Below are 20,500 nucleotides of genomic sequence, written 5' to 3'. Positions count from 1 at the left end.
TCGGCGAAGCCCCGCCTCCGCCGGCCGCACGGTCGGCACATGCGCACGAGTGCGTCTCCGCCACCCCCGCCCTCTCTTCCGCGTGGACCCTCCCGGTCCCCTTTCTGTCACCTCACAGTAGTCGTTGCCTTGTAGCTGCGGGTGCGGGGCCGCCTCTTCCCCCGCCCCTCAGGCCGAGCCCCGGCTCGGTTCTTCCCCCCCCTACCCTTCCCCGCTCCCTCCTCTCCCCACCCTGGTCGGTACGGGAAGGTCCTAGCCGCTGCCCGGTGCCCCGAGGGCCGTGGTGACCGCCGCCACGGGTTCCCATGGAGCCGCCGAATCTCTATCCGGTGAAGCTCTACGTGTACGACCTGTCCAAGGGCTTGGCCCGGCGGCTCAGCCCCATCATGCTGGGTGAGGAGGGAGCCGGGATAGACTAGGGTGCAGGTCTGCGGAGTGGGGGGATCTGGGAGGGACCCCCACCACCACCGCCGCCACCAGAGGATGGGCGACCGGATGGAGAAGGGGAGGGCTCCATCTTTATGTCTGAATCGAGGAGAAAGGATGGAGGAGGCACCCGCTCGCCTGGGGCTCGAGCCCGGAGCAAGTCCTGGCGACCCCTTCAAACTAGGTTCCTTGGCGGGCTTCCCTGGCTCGCTTGCGGGGCCCTCTGCGCCTCTCCCTCGGCTCGACGTAGGCAGAGGAGGTGGGGATGCCAGACGCGCGCCGAGGGGACGCTGCGGACGCCGTCCTCTGCAGTGCCTGGGGCAGAGATGGGAAGCTGCGGGCGAGGGGCTCGGCCGCCCGGCCCCCTCCCCCAACCCTCACCCCGGTCGAGGTCAAGTCGGGGCAACTGAGCCGGAACTTAGCGTCCACGACGTTCCGCATTGTTTCTAAGTCAATTGCTTTTGCCCCCCTGCATGGTAAGAAAGCAATTCTGCGTAGGGGATTGTATCGGTAAGGATTAGTTAAGGGAAGTTGTGCTCCAACTGAGTCTATCTAGTGCTGGAGTGAGAAAAGGAGTTCTTCAGTGTAGGTCGAACTTCATTTCAGTCCAGGACTGGTCAGGTTTGTAATTTCAGGTAATAATGGGCAGGAAAAGATTGGAGGGATTGGAGATTAAGAGTTTTGACGACATCCATTTGAATGGCTAGTGTCTCCTGGCTTCTATGGAGACATTTGAGAATGGCTTGGTTCCTCTCTCACAGACCAGGACACAGGACTGAAGGGAGCAAGGTTACTTTTGAGAGCATCGTTGCAATGTCCTTGAGCTTGTAAACTTAATCCGTCAGCCCTAGCCCAGCAAGTAGTTTCTATATTTGGCTTCACATCAGAATCGTCTAGAGTGTTTAAAAAAAAAAAATAATAGCATACCTAGCTAAAGTCTCTCTGGCCCAGTGATAGAGTGCTTGCGTAGCATGCTCCAGCCGTGTTTGATCCCAAGCACTGCAGCCACCAAAAACTAATACCTTCATTTCCAGTATGTATTGTTAAATGGAATTGGAAAAAAACCTGTGATAGAACCAGGTGTAGTGGCATATGCATGTAATCCCAGCCATTGGGAGGCCAGGACAAGAAGATTGTGAGTTCAGAGTGAGTGGACTACATAGTGAATCGGATGCCAACCTGGACTACAGAGCAAGACTGATTCGGTGAGAAAGAAAATTTGGTTAAAAATAACTACCAGGCCAGGCATGGTGGTGCACGCTTTTAATCTCAGGACTTGGGAGGCAGAGATGGGAGGATCGCTATGAGTTCAAGGCCACCCTGAGACTACATAGTGAATTCCAGGTCAGCCTGGGCTACAGGAAGACCCTAACTGGAAAAAAAAAAAAAAAAAAAGAAAAAGAAAAATAATTCCTCTACCAGGGCTGGAGAGATTGCTTAGTGATTAAGACACTTGCCTGCGAAACCTAAGGACTCACGTTCAACTCTGTGCCCCACTGAAGTCCAGATGCACAGTGATGCAAACGAACAAGGTCACACATGCACACAAGGGGGTGCACACATCTGGAGTTCAATTGCAGTGGCTAGAGGCCCTGGCATGCCAATTTTTTCTCTCCCTCTCTCTTACTCTCTCACTTCACTATCACATTAAAAAGGAGGGGAGGGCTGAAAGGATGGCTTAGCAGTTAAGGTGTTTGCCTGCAAAGCCAAAGGACCCAGTTCGATTTCCCAAGACCCACGTAAGCCAGATGCACAAGGTGGTGCATGCGTCTGGAGTTTGTTTGCAATGGCTGGAGGCCCTGTCTTTCCATTCTTATTCTCTCTTTTTCTGTCTCTCTCACAAATAAATAAATAAAAAAATTTTTTTTTAAAAAAGGCAGTACAGGGCTGGAGAGATGGCTTAGCGGTTAAGTGCTTGCCTGTGAAGCCTAAGGACTCCGGTTCGAGGCTCGGTTCCCCAGGTCCCACGTTAGCCAGATGCACAAGGGGGCGCACACGTCTGGAGTTCGTTTGCAGAGGCTGGAAGCCCTGGCGTGCCCATTCTCTCTCTCTCCCTCTATCTGTCTTTCTCTCTGTGTCTGTCACTCTCAAATAAATAAATTTAAAAAAAAAAAAAAAAGGCAGTATGTTAGGCTGTTCCCGCACACACAAAAAAATTTTCTCTACAAAGCCAGATGTGGTGGTGCACATCTTTTAATCCCAGCATTTGGAAGGCCATGAGTTCAAAGCCACTCTGACACTACATAGTGAATTCCAGGTTAGCCTGGGCTAGAGTGAAACTCTTAACTTGAAAAACAAAAAATAAGGGCTGGAGAGATGGCTTAGTGGTTAAGTGCTTGCCTGTGAAGCCTAAGGACCCCGGTTCGAGGCTCAATTCCCCAGGACCCACATTAGCCAGATGCACGTGTCTGGAGTTCGTTTGCAGTGGCTGGAGGCCCTGGCATGCCCATTCTTTCTCTCTCTCTCTCTCTCTCTTTCTCTCCCTCTTTCTCTCTATCACTCTTAATTGAATAAATAAAAATAAACGAAATTATTTAAAAAACAAAAAATAAAATAAAATTATTATTGGTAATTAGTAGCTTATGGAAAGGGTAGCTTGATCAGGGAGGGACACATAAGAGTAGAAAGGAAACTTGGCTGTAAACTTTTTCTTATGTGAATATGTAGAATTAATTATCTTCAAAAATAAGAAAAAGTTAAAATTCTAGAGCCATACTTCACAAGACCAGGATTCTGTATATTTGATTTTTCAAGATAGGGTCTCACTCTAGTCCAGGCCGACCTGGAATTCACTCTGTAGTGCGTCACCACGCCCAGCTCAAATCTGTATTTTTTATAAGCTTAGCAGATAGGTTTTGTTGTTGGTGGTTTGGTTCTTTGAGGTAGGGATTCACTCTAGCACAAACTGACATGGAATTAACTCTGTAGTCTCAGGGTGGCCTCGAACTCACAGCTATCCTCCTACCCCTGCCTCCCAAGTGCTGGGATTAAAGGCGTGTGCCACCACACCCTACTGATTTTTATGTACTCAGCCCATTATTGAAGAGTGGTTTGTGCCTAGGTACCCAGTTGTTGAAATCAGTAAGCAAAGCTAGGAAGTAGAATCATGCCCCAGTGGTAGAGTACAGAGCCCTGAGTTTCAGTCTCATAGCTTAAAAAAAAAAAAAGAAGAAGAAGAAGCAAATCTAAAAGCAAAACTTACAAAGTCATGGTTTCATTGTTTAGGGACGTGCCAATCATTAGTAGATTACATCAGTCAAGTTCTAACCAAACTCCTTGGAATGCAGCCAGTTTTTTTAGTTGGCCCAAGATATGGTGTGATTTAAATATTTCCTAAGTCCATAAAGTAAAGCCTCTCCTCTAATACCAGCTATTTTTTATTTTGTCATCCAATAATTATTGTCTTTAACCAAAAGAGACCTGGGGTGGGTCATTAGTGTGTTTTTTTTGGGGGGGGGAGGTCATGTTTTTTGTTTTTTTTTTTCTTGTTGTTTTTGTTTAGTTTTTTGAGATAGGGTCTCACTCTAGCCCGAGCTGACCTTGAACTCATAGTGATCCTCCTACCTGCCTCCCGAGTGCTGGGATTAAAGGTGTGTTTTATTCAACAAATATTTAAATGGCAAATGGTAGGTCAGTGTGTAACACTAAGTGAGGATGGTGCTTGTTATTTGCAGTCATGAAGTTACTTGGCATGGTATGGGAATATTAAAACATATATGCAAGTAAAATAAGAATAACTGTGACCTGTGCTCTGCAAGAAGCAAACTGGATGCCAAGATAGAAAATAAGAGAGACCTGCTTTAGTAAGGACATTAGAGGAAGTGACTTTTAAGCCGGAAATTTAGAATGAGGAAGAAGCAGCCACCTGAAAGTTATGGCGTGATAGTGTTCCAGAGAAAAGAAAGAAAGACAACCTGCCAAGGTCTTGAGGTGGGAAAAGAGTCTGGCTGTTTAGTGGAACTGAAAGAAGGCCTTTGTTGAGTGTAGTAGGTGAGGGGGAAGTCAGAGGTCTGCCCCCACATCATTTGAGGATTTGTCCCAGGGGCTTCATGCCTGAGGGGCAAGTGTGTGTGTCACTGCTGTTCCAGCCCCTCCCCCTCATCCTTTTTATTTTTTATTTATATATATATTTTTTAATTTATTTATTTATTTGAGAGCGACAGACACAGAGAGAAAGACAGATAGAGGGAGAGAGAGAGAATGGGCGCGCCAGGGCTTCCAGCCTCTGCAAACGAACCCCAGACGCGTGCACCCCCCTGTGCATCTGGCTAACGTGGGACCTGGGGAACCGAGCCTCGAACTGGGGTCCTTAGGCTTCACAGGCAAGCACTTAACTGCTAAGCCATCTCTCCAGCCCTATATTTTTATCTGTTTATTTGAGAGAGAGAAAGACCCAGGGGGAAAGAGAGCAAGAGAATGGTCTCCAGCCACTGCATACAAACTCCAGATGCATGTGCCACCTTATGCATGTAGCTTATGTGGGTCCTGGGGAATCGAACTGAGTTCCTTTGGCTTTGCAGGCAAGTGCCTTAACCGCTAAGCCATCTCTCCAGCCCGCATCATCCTTGTTAATAGATGGAAATCCTAGAAGGCTTCAGCCAAACATGTTTGTTTATTTATTTATTTAATTTATTTGAGAGCAACAGACAGAGAGAAAAAGAGGCAGATAAACTCCAGATGCGTGTGCCCCCTTGCGCATCTTGGCTACGTGGGTCCTGGAGCATCGAGCCTCGCACTGGGGCCCTTAGGCTTCACGGACAAGCACTTAACTGCTAAGCCATCTCTCCAGCCTCCAGCCAAACATATTAGGCACATTAAGTTACACTGAGATTCTGAGGAATATCGTGCCTACAAATCTAAATTCTTCTCTTTCCCCAACTAATGAAGGAAAAGCTAGCAAAACTCACAGTCATTTTTTTTGTTGTTGACAATTTTTATATATGTCATTACTTTCTAGAGTTGAAATTTTCTTTTTTTTTTTTTTTTTTTTTTCCTTGAGGTCGGGTCTTGATTTGGCCCAGGCTGACCTGGAAAACCACACCCAATTTAGAGTTAAAAACTTTTTTTTTTTTTTTGGTTTTTCAAGGTAGGGTCTCACTCTGGTCCAGGCTGACCTGGAATTAACTCTGTCATCTCAGGGTGACCTTGAACTCATGGAATCCTCCTACCTCTGCCTCCCGAGTGCTGGGATTAAAGATGTGCGCCACCACGCCCAGCTAGAGTTAAAAACTTTTTTTTGCCGGGCGTGGTGAGGCAGAGGTAGGAGGATCACTGTGAATTCAAGGCCACTTTGAGAATCCATAATGAATTCCAGGTCAGCCTGAGCTAGATCGAGACCCGACCTCAAAAAATAAAAATAAATAAAAAAAGCTTTTTTTATTTGCAAGCAGAGAGAGAGAGAGAGAAGAGAGAATGGGCGCACCAGGGCCTTTAGCCACTATAAACGAACTCCAGATGCATGTGCTACCTTGTGCATCTTGCTTTACATGGGTGCTGAGGAATCGAAATAATGGTCATTAGGGTTTCATGAAATCAAGCTCCATTTATTTATTGGGTTTTCAAGGTAGGGTCTCTAAGCCAGGCTGACCTGGAATTTACTATGGAGTCTCAGGGTAGCCTCGAACTTAGTGCCTCCCAAGTGTTGAGATTAAAGACATGTGCCACCACACCCAGCCATGTTAAAAACTTTTGATCAGCCTGGTGTGGTGGTATATGCTTTTTATCCCAGTACTTGGGTGGAGGAGGCAGATGTAGGAGGGTCACTATAAGTTCGAGGCCACTCTGAGACTACATAGTGTATTCCAGAACAGCCTGGCCTAGAGCAAGACCCTATCTGGGTGGGATGAAAACATGTTATGCCAGACATGGTGGTGCACGCCTTTGATCCTAGCACTTGGGAGGCTGAAGTAGAAGGATCACTTTGAGTTTGAGGCCAGCCTGAGACTACACAGTGAATTCCAGGTCAGCCTGGGCTACAGTGAGACCCTATCTTGAAGAAACAACAACAAAAATCATATACATGTGTGTGTCTGTCTGTCTGTATAAATTGGCAATTAAAAATTTTAAAAACTTTTGGAAAAAGGTATATTAACTCAATCCGATAATTTCAGCACTTGGGAGGCTGAAACAGGATAATTACTACAAGCTCACAGCCAGCCTGGGCTACAGCAAGGAAGCTGTCTCAACAAAACAAAAACAGGCAGGAAATATTCTGTAGTTATTGCCCAGCCCGTTGCTGTCTTATACTCAGTATTGAAGTATACTCAATAAACTACCCCAAGAACATAAATAACTGAAATAAATTGTGGGAGGCAAACATTGCCTTTCTGTTCATGCCTTTTAGATACTACCACCCTTAAAGTTGGGCATATCTTAATTCTGTTAGCTTCCACACATATATAAACAAATAACTGTCAATATCAAATATTTTGATGTCCCATTCCTAAATACACTTGAATCTAAAAAGAAAATTGTTTCTGAAGCTGGGCATGGTGGCACACGCCTTTAATTCCAGCACTCGGGAGGCAGAGGTAGAAAGATCACTGAGTTTGAGGCCACCCTGAGACTACATAGTGAATTCCAGGTCAGCCTGGGCTAGAGTGAGATCCTACCTCGAAAAAGCAACAAAAAAAAAAAAAAGAAAGAAAGAAAAGAAAAGAAAACAGAGCTGGAGAGATGGCTTAGCAGTTAAAAAATTTGCCTGCAAAACCAAAGGATCCCGGTTTGATTCTCTAGGACCCACGAAAGCCAGATGCACAAGGGGGTGCATGTGTCTGGAGTTCGTTTGCAGTGGCTGGAGGCCCTGGCATGATCACTCCCTGTCTCAAATAAATAAGTAAATAAATGAAGTGTTTTTTTAAATAGATTAAATTTTTTGAAAAAGAAAAAATTGTTTCTGAGGGGCTGGGAAAATGGCTCAGCAGTTATAGTTACTTGCTTGCAAAGCCTGACAGCCCCAGTTTAATTCCTCAGTCCCCACATAAATTAGCAACCAGATTGAGAGTTTACCACAGGCCAGACCCTTTTTTTTGTTTGTTTGTTTTTATTAGTACTTGGAAGGCTTTGGATTCTTGTTGATCTTGAGACAAAGGGAGTTGATAAGTTTGCCCCAAGTCACACAGCAGGTAGCTGGCAGAGCTGGGTTATGAATACAGGCAGCCTGACTTCCAGAGTTTTCTAAACCAACTCTTCTGGGTGTGGTGTGTAAAGTGAGTGAGATGTCTAAAAGCGCCTTCAGTCAAGAGTGACTGAAAAACAAAAGTATGTGCTACTTACCAGCATGGCATTATGAGCATCCCGTCAGCCCTCCTTTTCCCAGCTCAACACCAGTGACGTTATCAGCAGTAGTACCCTGTCACACTTCGGTGATGTTAATTTCTCACTGTGGGACCTCCAAATCTAATACAGTTCATGATGATGTTCAATAACACACAGCAAACTTTTCCAAAAATCACAAAGGCAGTTTTACCCCCTCCCGCATTGAGTCTCCTAGAATTGCCTCCCGTGAAGACAGTCGTGCTCTGCAGTCCCACGCTGGTCAGGAAGATGGTCCCCCAAGTACCCTTAGCATTCTAATTGAGCACACCGCTTAATTGCAACTTTTCTTCCCATAGCACCATTTAGATAATAGCATTAACTATTATAATTGTCCTTCAGTTTATCCACTTAATAATTTTAGCTACTCCTTAGATTTCTTGACCTCTTTTTGTGACAAAGCATTTAGATAAACACAAAGCTTTTGGAGGGGTGAAAAATTGAGATAGGATATCACTGTGTAGCCCAGGTTAGCCTTAACTCCACGGATGGCTTTGAACTTCTGATCCTCCTGCCCCCACTCCCGAGTGCTGGGATTATAGGTGTGCCCCATCCCACCTGGTTTATGCAGTTCTGCGTGTTGAACCTGGGACTGCGTGCATACTAGGCAAGCATCCTATCAACTGAACTGCATCCCCACCCCGGCCTTGAACTTGATGCTCCTGTGCCTGTGTCATAGCACATAGGCGTGCAGACGCTAGAAGGGGACTTCAGAATCCCTTCTCAAACTGGAGTTGTCCTGGCAGTTCTTTGACCACCATTCCCTTCTCCCCCTACATGGGCTAATGTTTCAGATGCAGGTAGCCATGGCCAGGTATTTACCTGTGTTCTGGGAAATCTAACTTGAATGATCTCAGGCCCTCTCAGGCCTTCGTATTTCATATATGTATATGTGTGTGTGTGTGTGTGTATATACACACACACATATACATACATACATACATATATATATACACATATATTTTTTGTTTTCAATCAAAGAGAGGGAGAGGGCTGGAGAGATGGCTAAGCAGTTGAGGTGCTTGCCTGCTAAGACTTAAGGACCTAGGATCAATTCCCCAGTACCTTCATAAGCCAGATGCACTAGAGGATTAATGCATCTGGAGTTCATTTGCAGTGGCTAGGGGCCCTGATGCACCCATTCTCTCTCCCTCTCTCTCGCTCTCAAATAAAAATTTTAAGAAGAGGGAGAGAGAATGGGCATGCCACGGCCTCTAGCCACTGCAAACAAACTCCAGGTACATGTGCCACTTTGTGCATATAAACATGGTGTGGTGGTTTGATTATGGTGTCCCCCCATAAACTTCAGTGTTCTGAATGCTAGGTTCCCAGCTGATGGACATTTGGAAATTAATATCTCCTGGAGGCGGTGTATTGTTGGGAGTGGGCTTATGGGTATTATAGCCAGCTCCCCCTTGCTGGTGTTTGGTACATTCTCCTGTTGCTATTGTCAACATTATGTTGGCCATGGGGTGATGTCCACCCTCTGCTCATGCCATCATTTTCCCCTGCCATTGGGGAGCTTCCCCTCAAATCTGTAAGCCAAAATAAACCTCTTTTTCCCACAAGCTGCTCTTGGTTGGGTGATTTCTAGCAACAATGTGAACCTGACTGCAACAGTAAAGTGGTGCCAAGGAGTGGGATTGCTGCTAGACACCTGACTGTGTGTCCTTGGCCTTTGGGAGCTGATTTTCAAGAGGAATGTGGAAGGATTTGAAACCTTGGCCTAAGAGATGCCTTGCAGTGCTGTAAGTCCAGCTTGATGGACTGTTCTGGTTAGAGTTGAAAGACCTGAATGCAATAAGAACTATGGACTGTGAGGTTTGGCTTATGAGGGTGAGAGGGTGAGAAAGAGCTTTGCTTGGACTGGGCCAGCAGTTTGTGTGAGAAACTTGCTGTTATGCCCGTGTCCTGAGAAGTTGTGCAGGGTTGCTTTGTATAGAAATGAACTGGTGTGAGCAGAGGGATATGGCACAGAAAAAACGAAATCTTTGGGTGAAGTGCTGCCTGTTCAGCTGCAATTAAAAGATTACAACCTTTGAGATTGGGCCAGCTGACCTGCACTAGGGCAATAGGAAGAATGTTGACTCTTTTGAAGGGGCCTAAGTGCTCAAGGAGTATCCTGAGCTTTATGTCTGTTTTATTTCCCCCTGGATTAACAAATTGCCACCCTACATGGTATTGTGCAGTATAAGAAATGCAGGCGGGCCGGGTGTGGTGGCACACGCCTTTAATCCCAGCACCAGGAGGCAGAGATAGGAAGATCACCATGAGTTCGAGGCCACCCTGGGCTAGAGTGAGAACCCTACCTTGGGGGGGAAAAAAAAAAAATGCAGGAAAGAAAGGGTCATTGAGTTTGCAACATGGTCTTGTGTTTTGGAAATGGCCATGGACAGTGTGAAGCAGGTTTTTCTGGTTGCCTGCATGGAGACCCCATGGAGCCATGAGGATGAACCATGGATTGCAGTGGAGCCCCATTTGAAATGCCTGGACCATGTGATGATTGCCAAGGAGAGCTGCTGGCCCCGGATGAAGTTTTCCAGGACTATGAGTAGCCTGGCTGGAGGGGTGGAATTGGAACTCCAGAGACTTGTTGCTAGTTAGAGTTGTTGAACTTGGAGATTTGTTACTGGTTAGAGCTGTTGGACTTGGAGCTACAGGCTTGATGTTTACTGTGGTTGTTTTAAGTCTTGTATTGGCTGAATGTTTCTTTGCTATGCTCAATGCCATCTTTTGCAGTGTGAATGTTTATTCTGTGCCATTATGGTTTTGGAGGGATTTTGTTGGTATTATGGCTCAGCTAAAAGACTTTGGAGTATGGTGATGTTTGAACATCATTAGGATTGATAAAAAATATGGGGACTTTTAAAGTTGGATGAGTGCCTAGCATTTTACATCATGTATATTTATCAGTTTATGGGGGCCAGGGGTGAAATGTGGTGATTTAATTCAGGTGTCCTCCATAAACTTAGGTGTTCTGAATGCTAGGTTCCTGGCTGATGGAGATTTGGAAATTAACGCCTCCTGGAGGCAGTGTATTGTTGGGGCGGGTGTTACAGCCAGCTCCCCTTTGCTAGTGTGTGGCACACTCCTGTTGCTATTATCCACCTTATGTTGGCCATGGGGTGATGTCCACCCTCTGCTTATGCCATCTGTAAGCCAAAATAACCCTCTTTTTCCCACAAGCTGCCCTTGGTTGGGTGATTTCTACCAGCAGTGCGAGCCTGACTGCAACACGTGGGTCCTGGGGAAACAAATCCAGGGTTGTTCTTGGGCTTTGTAGGCAAGCTCCTCAGTTGTGAGCCATCTCTCCAACCCCATGTGTGCCTTGTTTTGTTTTGTTTTGTCTTGTTGTTTTGTTTTGTTTTTTTCTGTTATTTGTTTTTCTGGCTGTTTGAGGTAGGGTCTTGCTGTAGTCCAGAACAACCTGAAACTCACTATGTAGTCTAGGCTGGCCTGGAATTCACAGTGATCCTCCTACCTATTGCCTCCTGAATGTTAGGATTAAAGTCATGTGCCAGTATACTGTTTTTAGTTGGGCTTATAGCAAACGCTTCCTATTTCTTACTTCCTAATTCAGAGCTTAATGTGCATGCTTCATATTTATTTCTCTTTACAAGTGCATCTCAAAATTGTTCTCATGTTTAAAGACTTGGAAACATAGATTATATGCCTTGGGCTGAGGATATAATACAGTAGTAAGAGTTCTTGCCTAGCATGTGTGAGGTGTTGGGTTTGCAAAAATTTTTCTGAATCTGTATGTCTTGGCAGAGTACAGGTTAATGAATATTTAAGACTTTAAACTTAATTCGTTAATTCTGTTGTCAAAACAGTATCAGTTTTTTTTTTTTCTCTAGGGGTTAATTACTCCAAAAATAACGTACATGTACATATTAGAATGAAAGGGATTATGAAGCCTGTGTGGTGGCACACACCTTTAATCCCAGCACTCGGGAGGCAAAGGTAGGAGCACTGTGAGTTCAAGGCCACCCTGAGACTACATACTCCAGGTCAGCCTGGGCTACAATGAGATTGAAAAACCAAAAGGGGGGGGAATTATGATAGTAAAATGAGTGAGTGGTGCAATAGTCTTTTCAGTCATTTCAGCAAGAGCCTAGAGCTTGAGGGATTGCCTCATTCTTCCTAGTATCTCCCATGGTTGCTTGGAGCAGGTGCTCAACGTGGGGGCCTGGGCGTAGATGTGTGTGGTGCTGGGGATGAAAGAAACCCAGGGCTTCAATGAACTGTACCTTCAGTCCCAGTACGTGCAGACTTGAAGCCAAGCTTGAAGATTAAGTACAATTTATTCGAATCTGAGGGTTTTTTTGTTTTGTTTTAATGTCATCTATTGTGCTTTGTTTTAGATTTTTGTTGTTCATTGTGTGTACTGTTTGATACCACTGAATGAATGTACTAATTCTGCAGTTTCTTTATGGCAAAGTGCAAATGAATGTGGCTTCCAGGGAGGGCCCTGCATGCTCCTGTTTATTCTCTGCAATCTTACCTTTCGCCACTGTATATTTAAAATATTTGATATCAGCCTTTCTCTGCTGGGTCCTACCTCTGCCTCCCAAGTGCTGGTTTTTCAAGTTAACACTAAGCCTGTCATATTTTTGGTGACGTGTTGGGACTGGGGACATGGCTCAGAGTTAAGTTAAAGGCGTTTTGCTTGCACAGCTGCCATCCTGGGTTCGATTCCCCAGCCACCCACATAAAGCTGGCCAAGCAGCAGCAGGGGATCCTGGCACACCCATAATACACAAACACTCATATGCAAATAAACATAAATTAAAATAAATGAAACATTTTTTCATGAAGAGATTGGATCTGTGAGATGAGCTTGGGCTACATTTGATGTAAACTTGTGGACTGTTACTTTCTTTCCCTGCCAATCTGAGGCGCAGTGCCACCTGCGCAGAGCTCCGTGCCTCGTGAGTCCCACCATTGTAATCCGTCCGCTTACGTTCACAAAGTTCATTCGGTCAGTCTTGAGGGCATGGATGGAATGTTCATACCGTGGCTAATTATGCCCTCCTTGCTCTTTTTTATTTCTTTAATGCAAAAATCTCACTCTATTCCAGCCTCACCTAGAACTCACTTTGAAGCCCAGCCTCCCAAGTGCTGGAATTACAGATGAGAGCCACCATACCTGTCTTCCCTTTTACTCATGTATTCAGTGGAAGTCTGACTAAAGTGCTCTGTAACCTCTGTTTTTCATGGTGGAGCTAATGTCCATATGTTCTGAATGAATTGAATATACCAGTAGGCTTGGAGATAGGCAGCAACGTGATCACTTGCTCTCCAGCCTGCTGAGGAAATCCTAATGGGAAATAATCCTCTTCTATACTGTGCTGATATCCACTGAGCCTAATTCATGTCCCAAGATGGCTTTGTGCCCTACTTCCATTTTAAACTACCAGCCCCCCGCAACTAATCCCACCCTATCTGGCCAAAAAATGAAAATAAAACTCAATTCAGTCCTACTTTACAAAGCCATTGTAAAATGTGTGAAATGGTGGCACACACCTTTAATCCCATCACACATTAAGGAGAAACAACAGGAATAATGTGAAAAATTGAGCTAAGGATATAGGTCTGTTAGTAGAGCACATACCTAGCCAGCATGCGTGAAGTCCTGGGTTCATTCCCCAGCACCACGTAAGTGGAGCATGGTCACACTTACCTATATCCCAGCTCTTGAGCAGAAGCAGGACTCCTATTCAACGTCATCCTTGGCTTCATAGCGAATTTGAGGCCAGCCTGCTATACATTAGACCCTGTCTCAGAGAGAAGAAAAAACATCTTCTAGGCCTTGGGAGTGTAGCCCAGTGGTAGAGCACCTGCTTAGCATGCACAGGTCTCAGAGTTCAATCCTTAGCACAGTTAAAGTAAATAAATGAGTCAGATTTTTCTTCCCACCTGCCACTGGGTCTCGCTCTAGCCCAGGCTGACCTGGAATTCACTGTAGTCTCAGGCTGGCCTCGAACTCCTACCTTGGCCTCCCAAGTGCTGTGGTTAAAGGTGTGTGCCCTCATGCCTGGCAGTTTTTTACATATATAGTTTATTTATTATTTATCTAAGAGAGAGAAAGGTGACAGAGAATGAGTATGGGTGTATCAGAACTTCCTGCCACTGTAAATAAACTCCAGACATATCTGCCACTTTGTGCATGTGGCTTTACATGAGTACTGGAAAATTGAACCCTGGTACATCAGGCCTTGCAAGCAAGCACCATTAACCACTAAACCATCTCTGCAGCCTGAATAAACCAGTTTGTTTTGTTTTTTGAGCTACAGTGAGACCCTACCTAAAAAAAAAAAAAAAAAAAGATAGGACTGGAGAGATGGCTTGATGGTTAAGGCACTTGTTTGCGAAGCCTAAGGACCCAGGTTCAATTCCCCAGTACCCACATAAGCCAGATACACAGGGTGGCACATGCATCTGGAGTTCATTTGCAGTGGATGGAGACCCTGGCACACCTATTCTCCCCTCCCCCCACCTCTCTCTCTTTCTCTATCAAATAAATAAAAAAATTTTTTTTCAAGGTAGGGTCTCACTGTAGCCCAGGCTGACCTGAAATAATTCACTATGTAGTCTCAGAGTGGCCTCGAACTCACAGTGATCCTCCTACCTCTGCCTCCCGAGTGCTGGGGTTAAAGGCAGGTGCCATCACATGCCTGTAGTCCTAGAACTTGGGAGGTGGAGACAGAAGAATCAGGAGGTCAAAGTCATTTTCAGTTACAAAGTGAGTTTGAGGCCAGCTTGGACAACAAGATGCTGTGGTAGAGATGAATCAGAGAAAGAGTTAAGAGGTCAGAGTACAGTGGGGAGGTCATGTCAAAATTCATGGGAGACACTAAACCAGTGCTCAGAAGGTAGAGGAAGGAGGTGAGAACATGGGGACACCTCACTTAACCTGAGATTAGTTATAATTCATATGAATGCTTACTGACTGCTAAGCACTACCTTTGCTGTCAGCCTGTGACTTGGCAAAGGATGAAACCCAGTGCTTCGTGGAAGGAGATGGCACTTGTGAAGTTCCCCCTGTGTGTGTTGTGTGTGTTTGGTTTTGAGTAGGGTCTCGCTGTAGCCCAGGCTGACCTGGAATTCACTATGTAGTCTCAGGGTGGCCTTGAACTCATGGTGATCTGCCTACCTCTACCTCCCGAGTGCTAGGACTAAAGGTGTGCACCACCATGCCCAGCTTGAAAATTACCAAAAAAAAAAAAAAAATTAACTGGACATGACATGACCTCCCCACTGTACTCTGACCTCTTAACTCTTCCTCTGATTCATCTCTACCACAGCATCTTGTTGTCCAAGCTGGCCTCAAACTCACTTTGTAACTGAGAATGACTTTGAACTCCTGATTCTTCTGTCTCCATCTCCCAAGTTCTAGGACTACAGGCACGTGATGGCACCTGCTTTTAACCCCAGCACTTGGGAGGCAGAGGTAGGAGGATCACTGTGAGTTCGACGTCACCCTGAGACTACATAGTGAATTATTTCAGGTCAGCCTGGGCTACAGTGAGACCCTATCTCACTGCCCCCCCCAAAAAAAAAATGTGAAAAAGTGTGGCTCTAGGTATGGTAGTGCAAGGTTGTAATCCTAGCAGTTAGGAAGCAGAGGAAGAATTGCCATGAGTCCAAGGCCAGCCTGTGCTACCATAGGAGACCTTGTCTAAAAATAAAACAAAAAGCATGTATCTGATCAAGGTACTTTCCTGCATTACAGCTTCCCAATCTGCTGCTCCTATAATAGGACCTTAGTCTCCATAATTATGCACTTGTAATACTACCCTGTGGTAGAAATGTCCAGTCTTGTGCCTGATCAATCATGGGTTCAACTCAAGCTCTGAAGCTCTTTAAGATCTTTATCTTGGGCGGGGGAGATGGTTTCGCAGTTAAGGCACTTGCCTGCAAAGCCAAAGGACCTAGGTTCACTTCCCCAGGACCCACATAAGCCAGATGCACAAAATGGCACATGCATCTGTAGTTCATTTGCAGCAACTGGAGTCCCTGGTACACCCATTCTCTGTCTCTCTCAAATAAATAAAAATAAAAATATTTTTTAAAAAAGATATTCATCTGGAGCTGGGCATGGTGGTACAAACCTTTAATCCCAGCACTTGGGAGGCAGAGGTAGGAGGATCACTGTGAGTTAAAGGCCACCCTGAGACTACATAGTGAATTCCAGGTCATCCTGAGCTAGACTGAAACCCTACCTCAATAATTTTTTTTAAAAAAAAGATCGTTATCTTTATTATACATAGTACCTTGTTTTATCACTGTTACAGAGCTTAGCAACATTGTGTGCTAGTCAATTATTTATGTGTGTGTGCCCTTTCCATTGGACTTCGAACCTTGACGTAGAATAGTGATCTGTGTGTCTGCATTTTGACACTTAGCAGTACTGACACATAGAGGCATAAGAGTGAAGTGTAGATTCAATTCTCCGCACCAAAAATATAATTGTGCTTTAGCTAGTTGGAAATGTACATTTATAGTTTGGTCCCATTGTTTACTGAAGGATTTCACCTCAGGCCAAAGAGGTGGTTCAGTGGGTAAGAACTCGGGCTGCATGAGGGCCTGAGCTCAATCCTCAGCACCCACTCTAAAAGCCAGGTGTAGCTGCATGCAGCTATAACCCCAGTGCTGAAGGAGGCAGAGAAAAGAGGATCACCACGGCTAGCTCTCCACCCAGTCAGTCTAGCTGAAAAGCGGCCAGTTTCAAGTTGAGTGAGAGACTGTTCCAAGGAAATAAGGTGAAAGAGCCACAGAGGAGGACCTGACACCCTCCTGTGCATACGCTGAGCACACCGCACTGCTCCACACCCTGCCCACCGTGACACACGCAGGACTGTACCTCAGAAGTGGGTTGTACAGCTTTCGTCGTTCTCTATAGACTCACTGTAGATGAGACAGAAATTTAAAAGGAGCCAGGCCGGGCGTGGTGGCGCACGCCTTTAATCTCAGCACTCGGGAGGCAGGGGTAGGAGGATTGCTGTGAGTTCGAGGCCAGCCTGAGACTCCATAGTGAATTCCAGGTCAGCCTGGGCCAGAGCGAGACCCTACCTGAAAAATAAATAAATAAATAAATAAAATAAAATAAAAGGAGCCAGGTATGGCGCACACCTTTAATCCCAGCACTTGGGAGGCAGAGGTAAGAGGATTGTTGTGAGTTTGAGGTCTGCCTGGGCTAGAGCAAGATCCTACCTTGAAAAAACAAAAAGGAAAAAAAAAGTTGGTTTTATACAGTCTTATAACTGGAGAAGGAGACACTACCTTGGAAAAAACAAAAAGGAAAAGTTGATTTAACCACAAAAGGAAAATAACAAACATTAAATCAGGCTATATTCATATCAATGTTACAATAGAGGATTCTAATTGCTTTTGAATTTCCGTAACACTGTGCACCCCTATCACTGCCATAGAGGAGAGCTGCATTTCTAGAAAGTCCCTCAAGAGGTTGCTAACAGGCTGGTCTAGGTTTGAGTTAGTTCTAAATTTAATCAGGTTGAGGGGCCATTTAGTCTAGTCCCAAGTGGCTAAATCTCTTCTTTTCTCCACAGGGAAACAACTGGAAGGCATCTGGTAAGTGGAGTGGGCCTCCTTGTGCTGACGGCTTTACAAAACAAAGCAGCTCCCTACACAGTGCAGGTGTGGTGTAGTCGGCTGCTTCCAGCTTGAAACCTAGCTCTCTTGGTCATTAATCTCCATCCTAAAACAGCGGTTCTCTGCCAGAGTAATTTTGTCCAACCGCCCTGACAAGAAGTTGGAAATATCTAGAAGCATTCTTGTGTCACGAATAGAGGAAGGATGCTACCAGCATCTAGTGCATACGTAGTGCATAGCGTCCAACAGTACTGCTTGACATCCAGTAATGCACAGGACAGCCTCCCACAGCAAGAGAATATCCATCCCAAATAGGTAGAGAAACCCTCACCTCTGGTACTGTTGCCTCCCATAGCCCATTCCCCATACAGTAGAAATATGTGTGAAATGATTATACTACCATGCCATCCATTCTCCCATAGATAGGCATCAGTTACCTCTTCTAAGCAATGTTAAAATCATGGATGGTGGTACCAAGAAAGAAAATACCTTGTGATAAACAGTTTTTAAAAAGGAGGGAGAGGTGGCTCATTCCTTTAAGTCTAGCACTTGGGAGACTGAGATAAGAGTATTTTCCTGAGTTCAAGGCCAACCTGGACTACAGAGTAAGTTCCAGGTCAGCCTGGACTAGACTGAGAACCTGCCTCAAAAAAAAAAAAAAAAAAAAACAACCAGGCCTGACAGGTGTGATGGGGCACATCTTGAATCTCAGCCCTCGGGAGGCAGAGGTAGGGCAATCGCTGTGAGTTGGAAGTCAGCCAAGCTACAGAGTGAGTTCCAGGACAGCCTGAGCTATAATGAGACACTACCTCGGAAAACAAAATATTCAGAAAAAATAAAAACATTTGTCCTAAACATGTATTGACTCTTTTCTTATTATTATTCCCTAAACGATAGAGTATAATGATTGCTTACATAGAAGGTACATGTTGTTAAGGATTAAAATCCTCGTGAAAGGATGTCAAGTATATTTGCAGTTACGTGTGTCATACAGGGTACTTGAGCTTCTGTGGTCTGGGCAGTGGCAGGGTGAAAGCAGTTCCTCTTGGCCAGATAGAGGGGCACCATCCCTATGTTACTCATACCTTATGTGACTGATCTTATTTTGGGGGGGTGTGTTTTTTGAGGTAGGGTGTTTCACTCTAGCTCAAGCTGACCTGGAATTCACTATGTAGTCTTAGGGTAGCCTCGAACATGTATCAATTGTCCTACCTCTGTATCCAGAGTGCTGGGATTAAAGGCATGCACCACCACGTCCGGCTTTTACTTGACTTATCTTGTTAGCGTGATCCCCACAGTCACATCTTTGGGCAGAAATTATTCTCATTGCAGTATGGTACTTGCTTTTTCTTGGCGAACTGTTAAGTGTTCTGGCTTACTATCCTTCTCCATGTGGCAGGCACACCTCCATAGTTGTACACAAGGATGAATTCTTTTTCGGCAGCGGTGGTATCTCCAGCTGTCCCCCGGTAAGTGTCTCCCTCAACACATACCCTGACTTGCAGCCTCACATTCCTTGGGGTTCCTATAGACCAACAATTTTGCCTCTACCATGGCATAGTTTCCTATAAAGACCTTTATGACTCAAGCCAGGTGAGGTTGTACACACCTGTAATCCCACTACTTGGGAGGAAGAGGCAAGAGGATCAGGAATTAAAGGTCATATTTAGCTACATATCAACTTCAAGGCTATCCTGGGATACATGAGACCCTGTACATGAGGTACATGAGTCTCAAAAAAGCCAAAATTTGTTCTGGAGAGATGGCTTAGTGGTTAAAGCGTTTGCCTGCAAAGCCCAAGGACTCAGGTTTGATTCCACAGGACCCATGTAAGCCAGATGCACAAGGTGGCACATGCGTCTGGAGTTTGTTTGCAGTGGCTAGAGGCCTTGGTGTAGCATTCTTTGTCTCTCTGCCTCTCTGTCTCAAATGATAAGAATAAAATATTTTAAAAAAAAATTTTTTTTAAGCCAAAGCTCACTGGGCATGGTGGGGCACACCTGTAATGCCAGCACTCTGGAGGAGGGTCACTGTGAGTTCAAGGCCAGCCTGGGCTAGAGCCTCATAAATCAAAAACAAAAAAACAAACAAAATCTTCTGGACATGGTGGCTCATACCTTCATATTTTTATGTACTCTTAGGGTGCCCTCAAACTCATGCCAGTCCTCCTACCTTAGCCTCCAAAGTACTGGGCTCTTAAATGCATGTGTCACCATGCCTGGCTTGGTGGGGTTTTTGTTGTTGTTGTTGTTCATTTGTTTTTTTGTTTTGTTTGTTTTTGTTTTCCAAGGTAGGGTCTCGCTCTATCCCAGGCTGACCTGGAATTCACTATGTAGTCTCAGGGTGGCCTCAAACTCATGGCAATCCTCCTACCTCTGCCTCCCAAGTGCTGGGACTGAAGGCATGTACCACCACACCTATTTAACAATATTTTTTTATTATTATTATTTTTTTGTTTGTTACTTTTGTTTTGAGGTAAGGTTTCACTCTAGCCCAGGCTGACCTGGAATTCAGTATGGAGTCTCAGGATGGCCTCGAACTCACGGTGATCCTCCTACCTCTACCTCCCGAGTGCTGGGATTAAAGGCGTGTGCCACCACGCCCGGCAACAATATTTTTAAGGTCTTTTGGAAGTAGGGTCTTACACTACACTAGCCCAGGCTGACCTGGAACTCACAGCAGTCATCCTACCTTGGCCATGTGCTGGGATTAAAGGCATGCACCACCACCACACCTGGCCGTCTAAAGCCCTTTTTAGGGCATTTCTGTCAGTATTGTCTAAGGATTATCATGGGAAGTGTCCAGCAAACACCAACCAACTATCAACCATTTATTTTGGTTTAAATGAGAAGGCCCAGGCCAACCTAAAATTCACTTGGCAGTCTTAGGCTGGCCTTGAACTCAGTGATCCTCCTACCTCAGCCTTACTGCTGGGATTAAAGGTGTGTGCCACCATGCCCTGCCAGGAAGTCATTCTTGATTTATGTTTTTATTTATTTATTTTATTTATTTATTTGAGAGCAAGAGAAGGAAAGAGGCAGAGATAGAGAAAGAGCATGGGCACAGCAGGGCCTCCAGCCACTGCAAATGAACTCCAGATGCATGTGCCACCTTGTACATCTGGCTTACGTGGGTCATAGAGAAT

General features: G+C 45.2%; 1 protein-coding gene across 2 annotated transcripts in view; it reads left to right on the top strand.

The window, feature by feature from the left end:
• Positions 1-45: 45 nt before the first annotated feature.
• The window catches only part of Desi1 (desumoylating isopeptidase 1), a 30,649-nt gene continuing 10,194 nt past the window's right edge, over positions 46-20,500 (top strand). The window contains exons 1-3 of one of the 2 annotated variants that reach the window (XM_004650349.3): positions 52-393; positions 17,313-17,334; positions 18,755-18,824. In XM_004650349.3, the coding sequence (XP_004650406.1) occupies positions 306-393; positions 17,313-17,334; positions 18,755-18,824 (180 nt within the window). In that variant the 5' untranslated portion in view covers positions 52-305. Of the gene's footprint in view, positions 394-17,312; positions 17,335-18,754; positions 18,825-20,500 lie in introns of both variants that reach the window. The other variant, XM_045153269.1, reaches the window with a different exon arrangement.

This window comes from Jaculus jaculus, chromosome 6, assembly GCF_020740685.1.
Source record: "Jaculus jaculus isolate mJacJac1 chromosome 6, mJacJac1.mat.Y.cur, whole genome shotgun sequence".
Taxonomy (NCBI): domain Eukaryota; kingdom Metazoa; phylum Chordata; class Mammalia; order Rodentia; family Dipodidae; genus Jaculus; species Jaculus jaculus.
The sequence above is the reverse complement of the archived record's forward strand: the minus strand, read 5'-3'. Positions and strand labels throughout refer to the sequence as shown.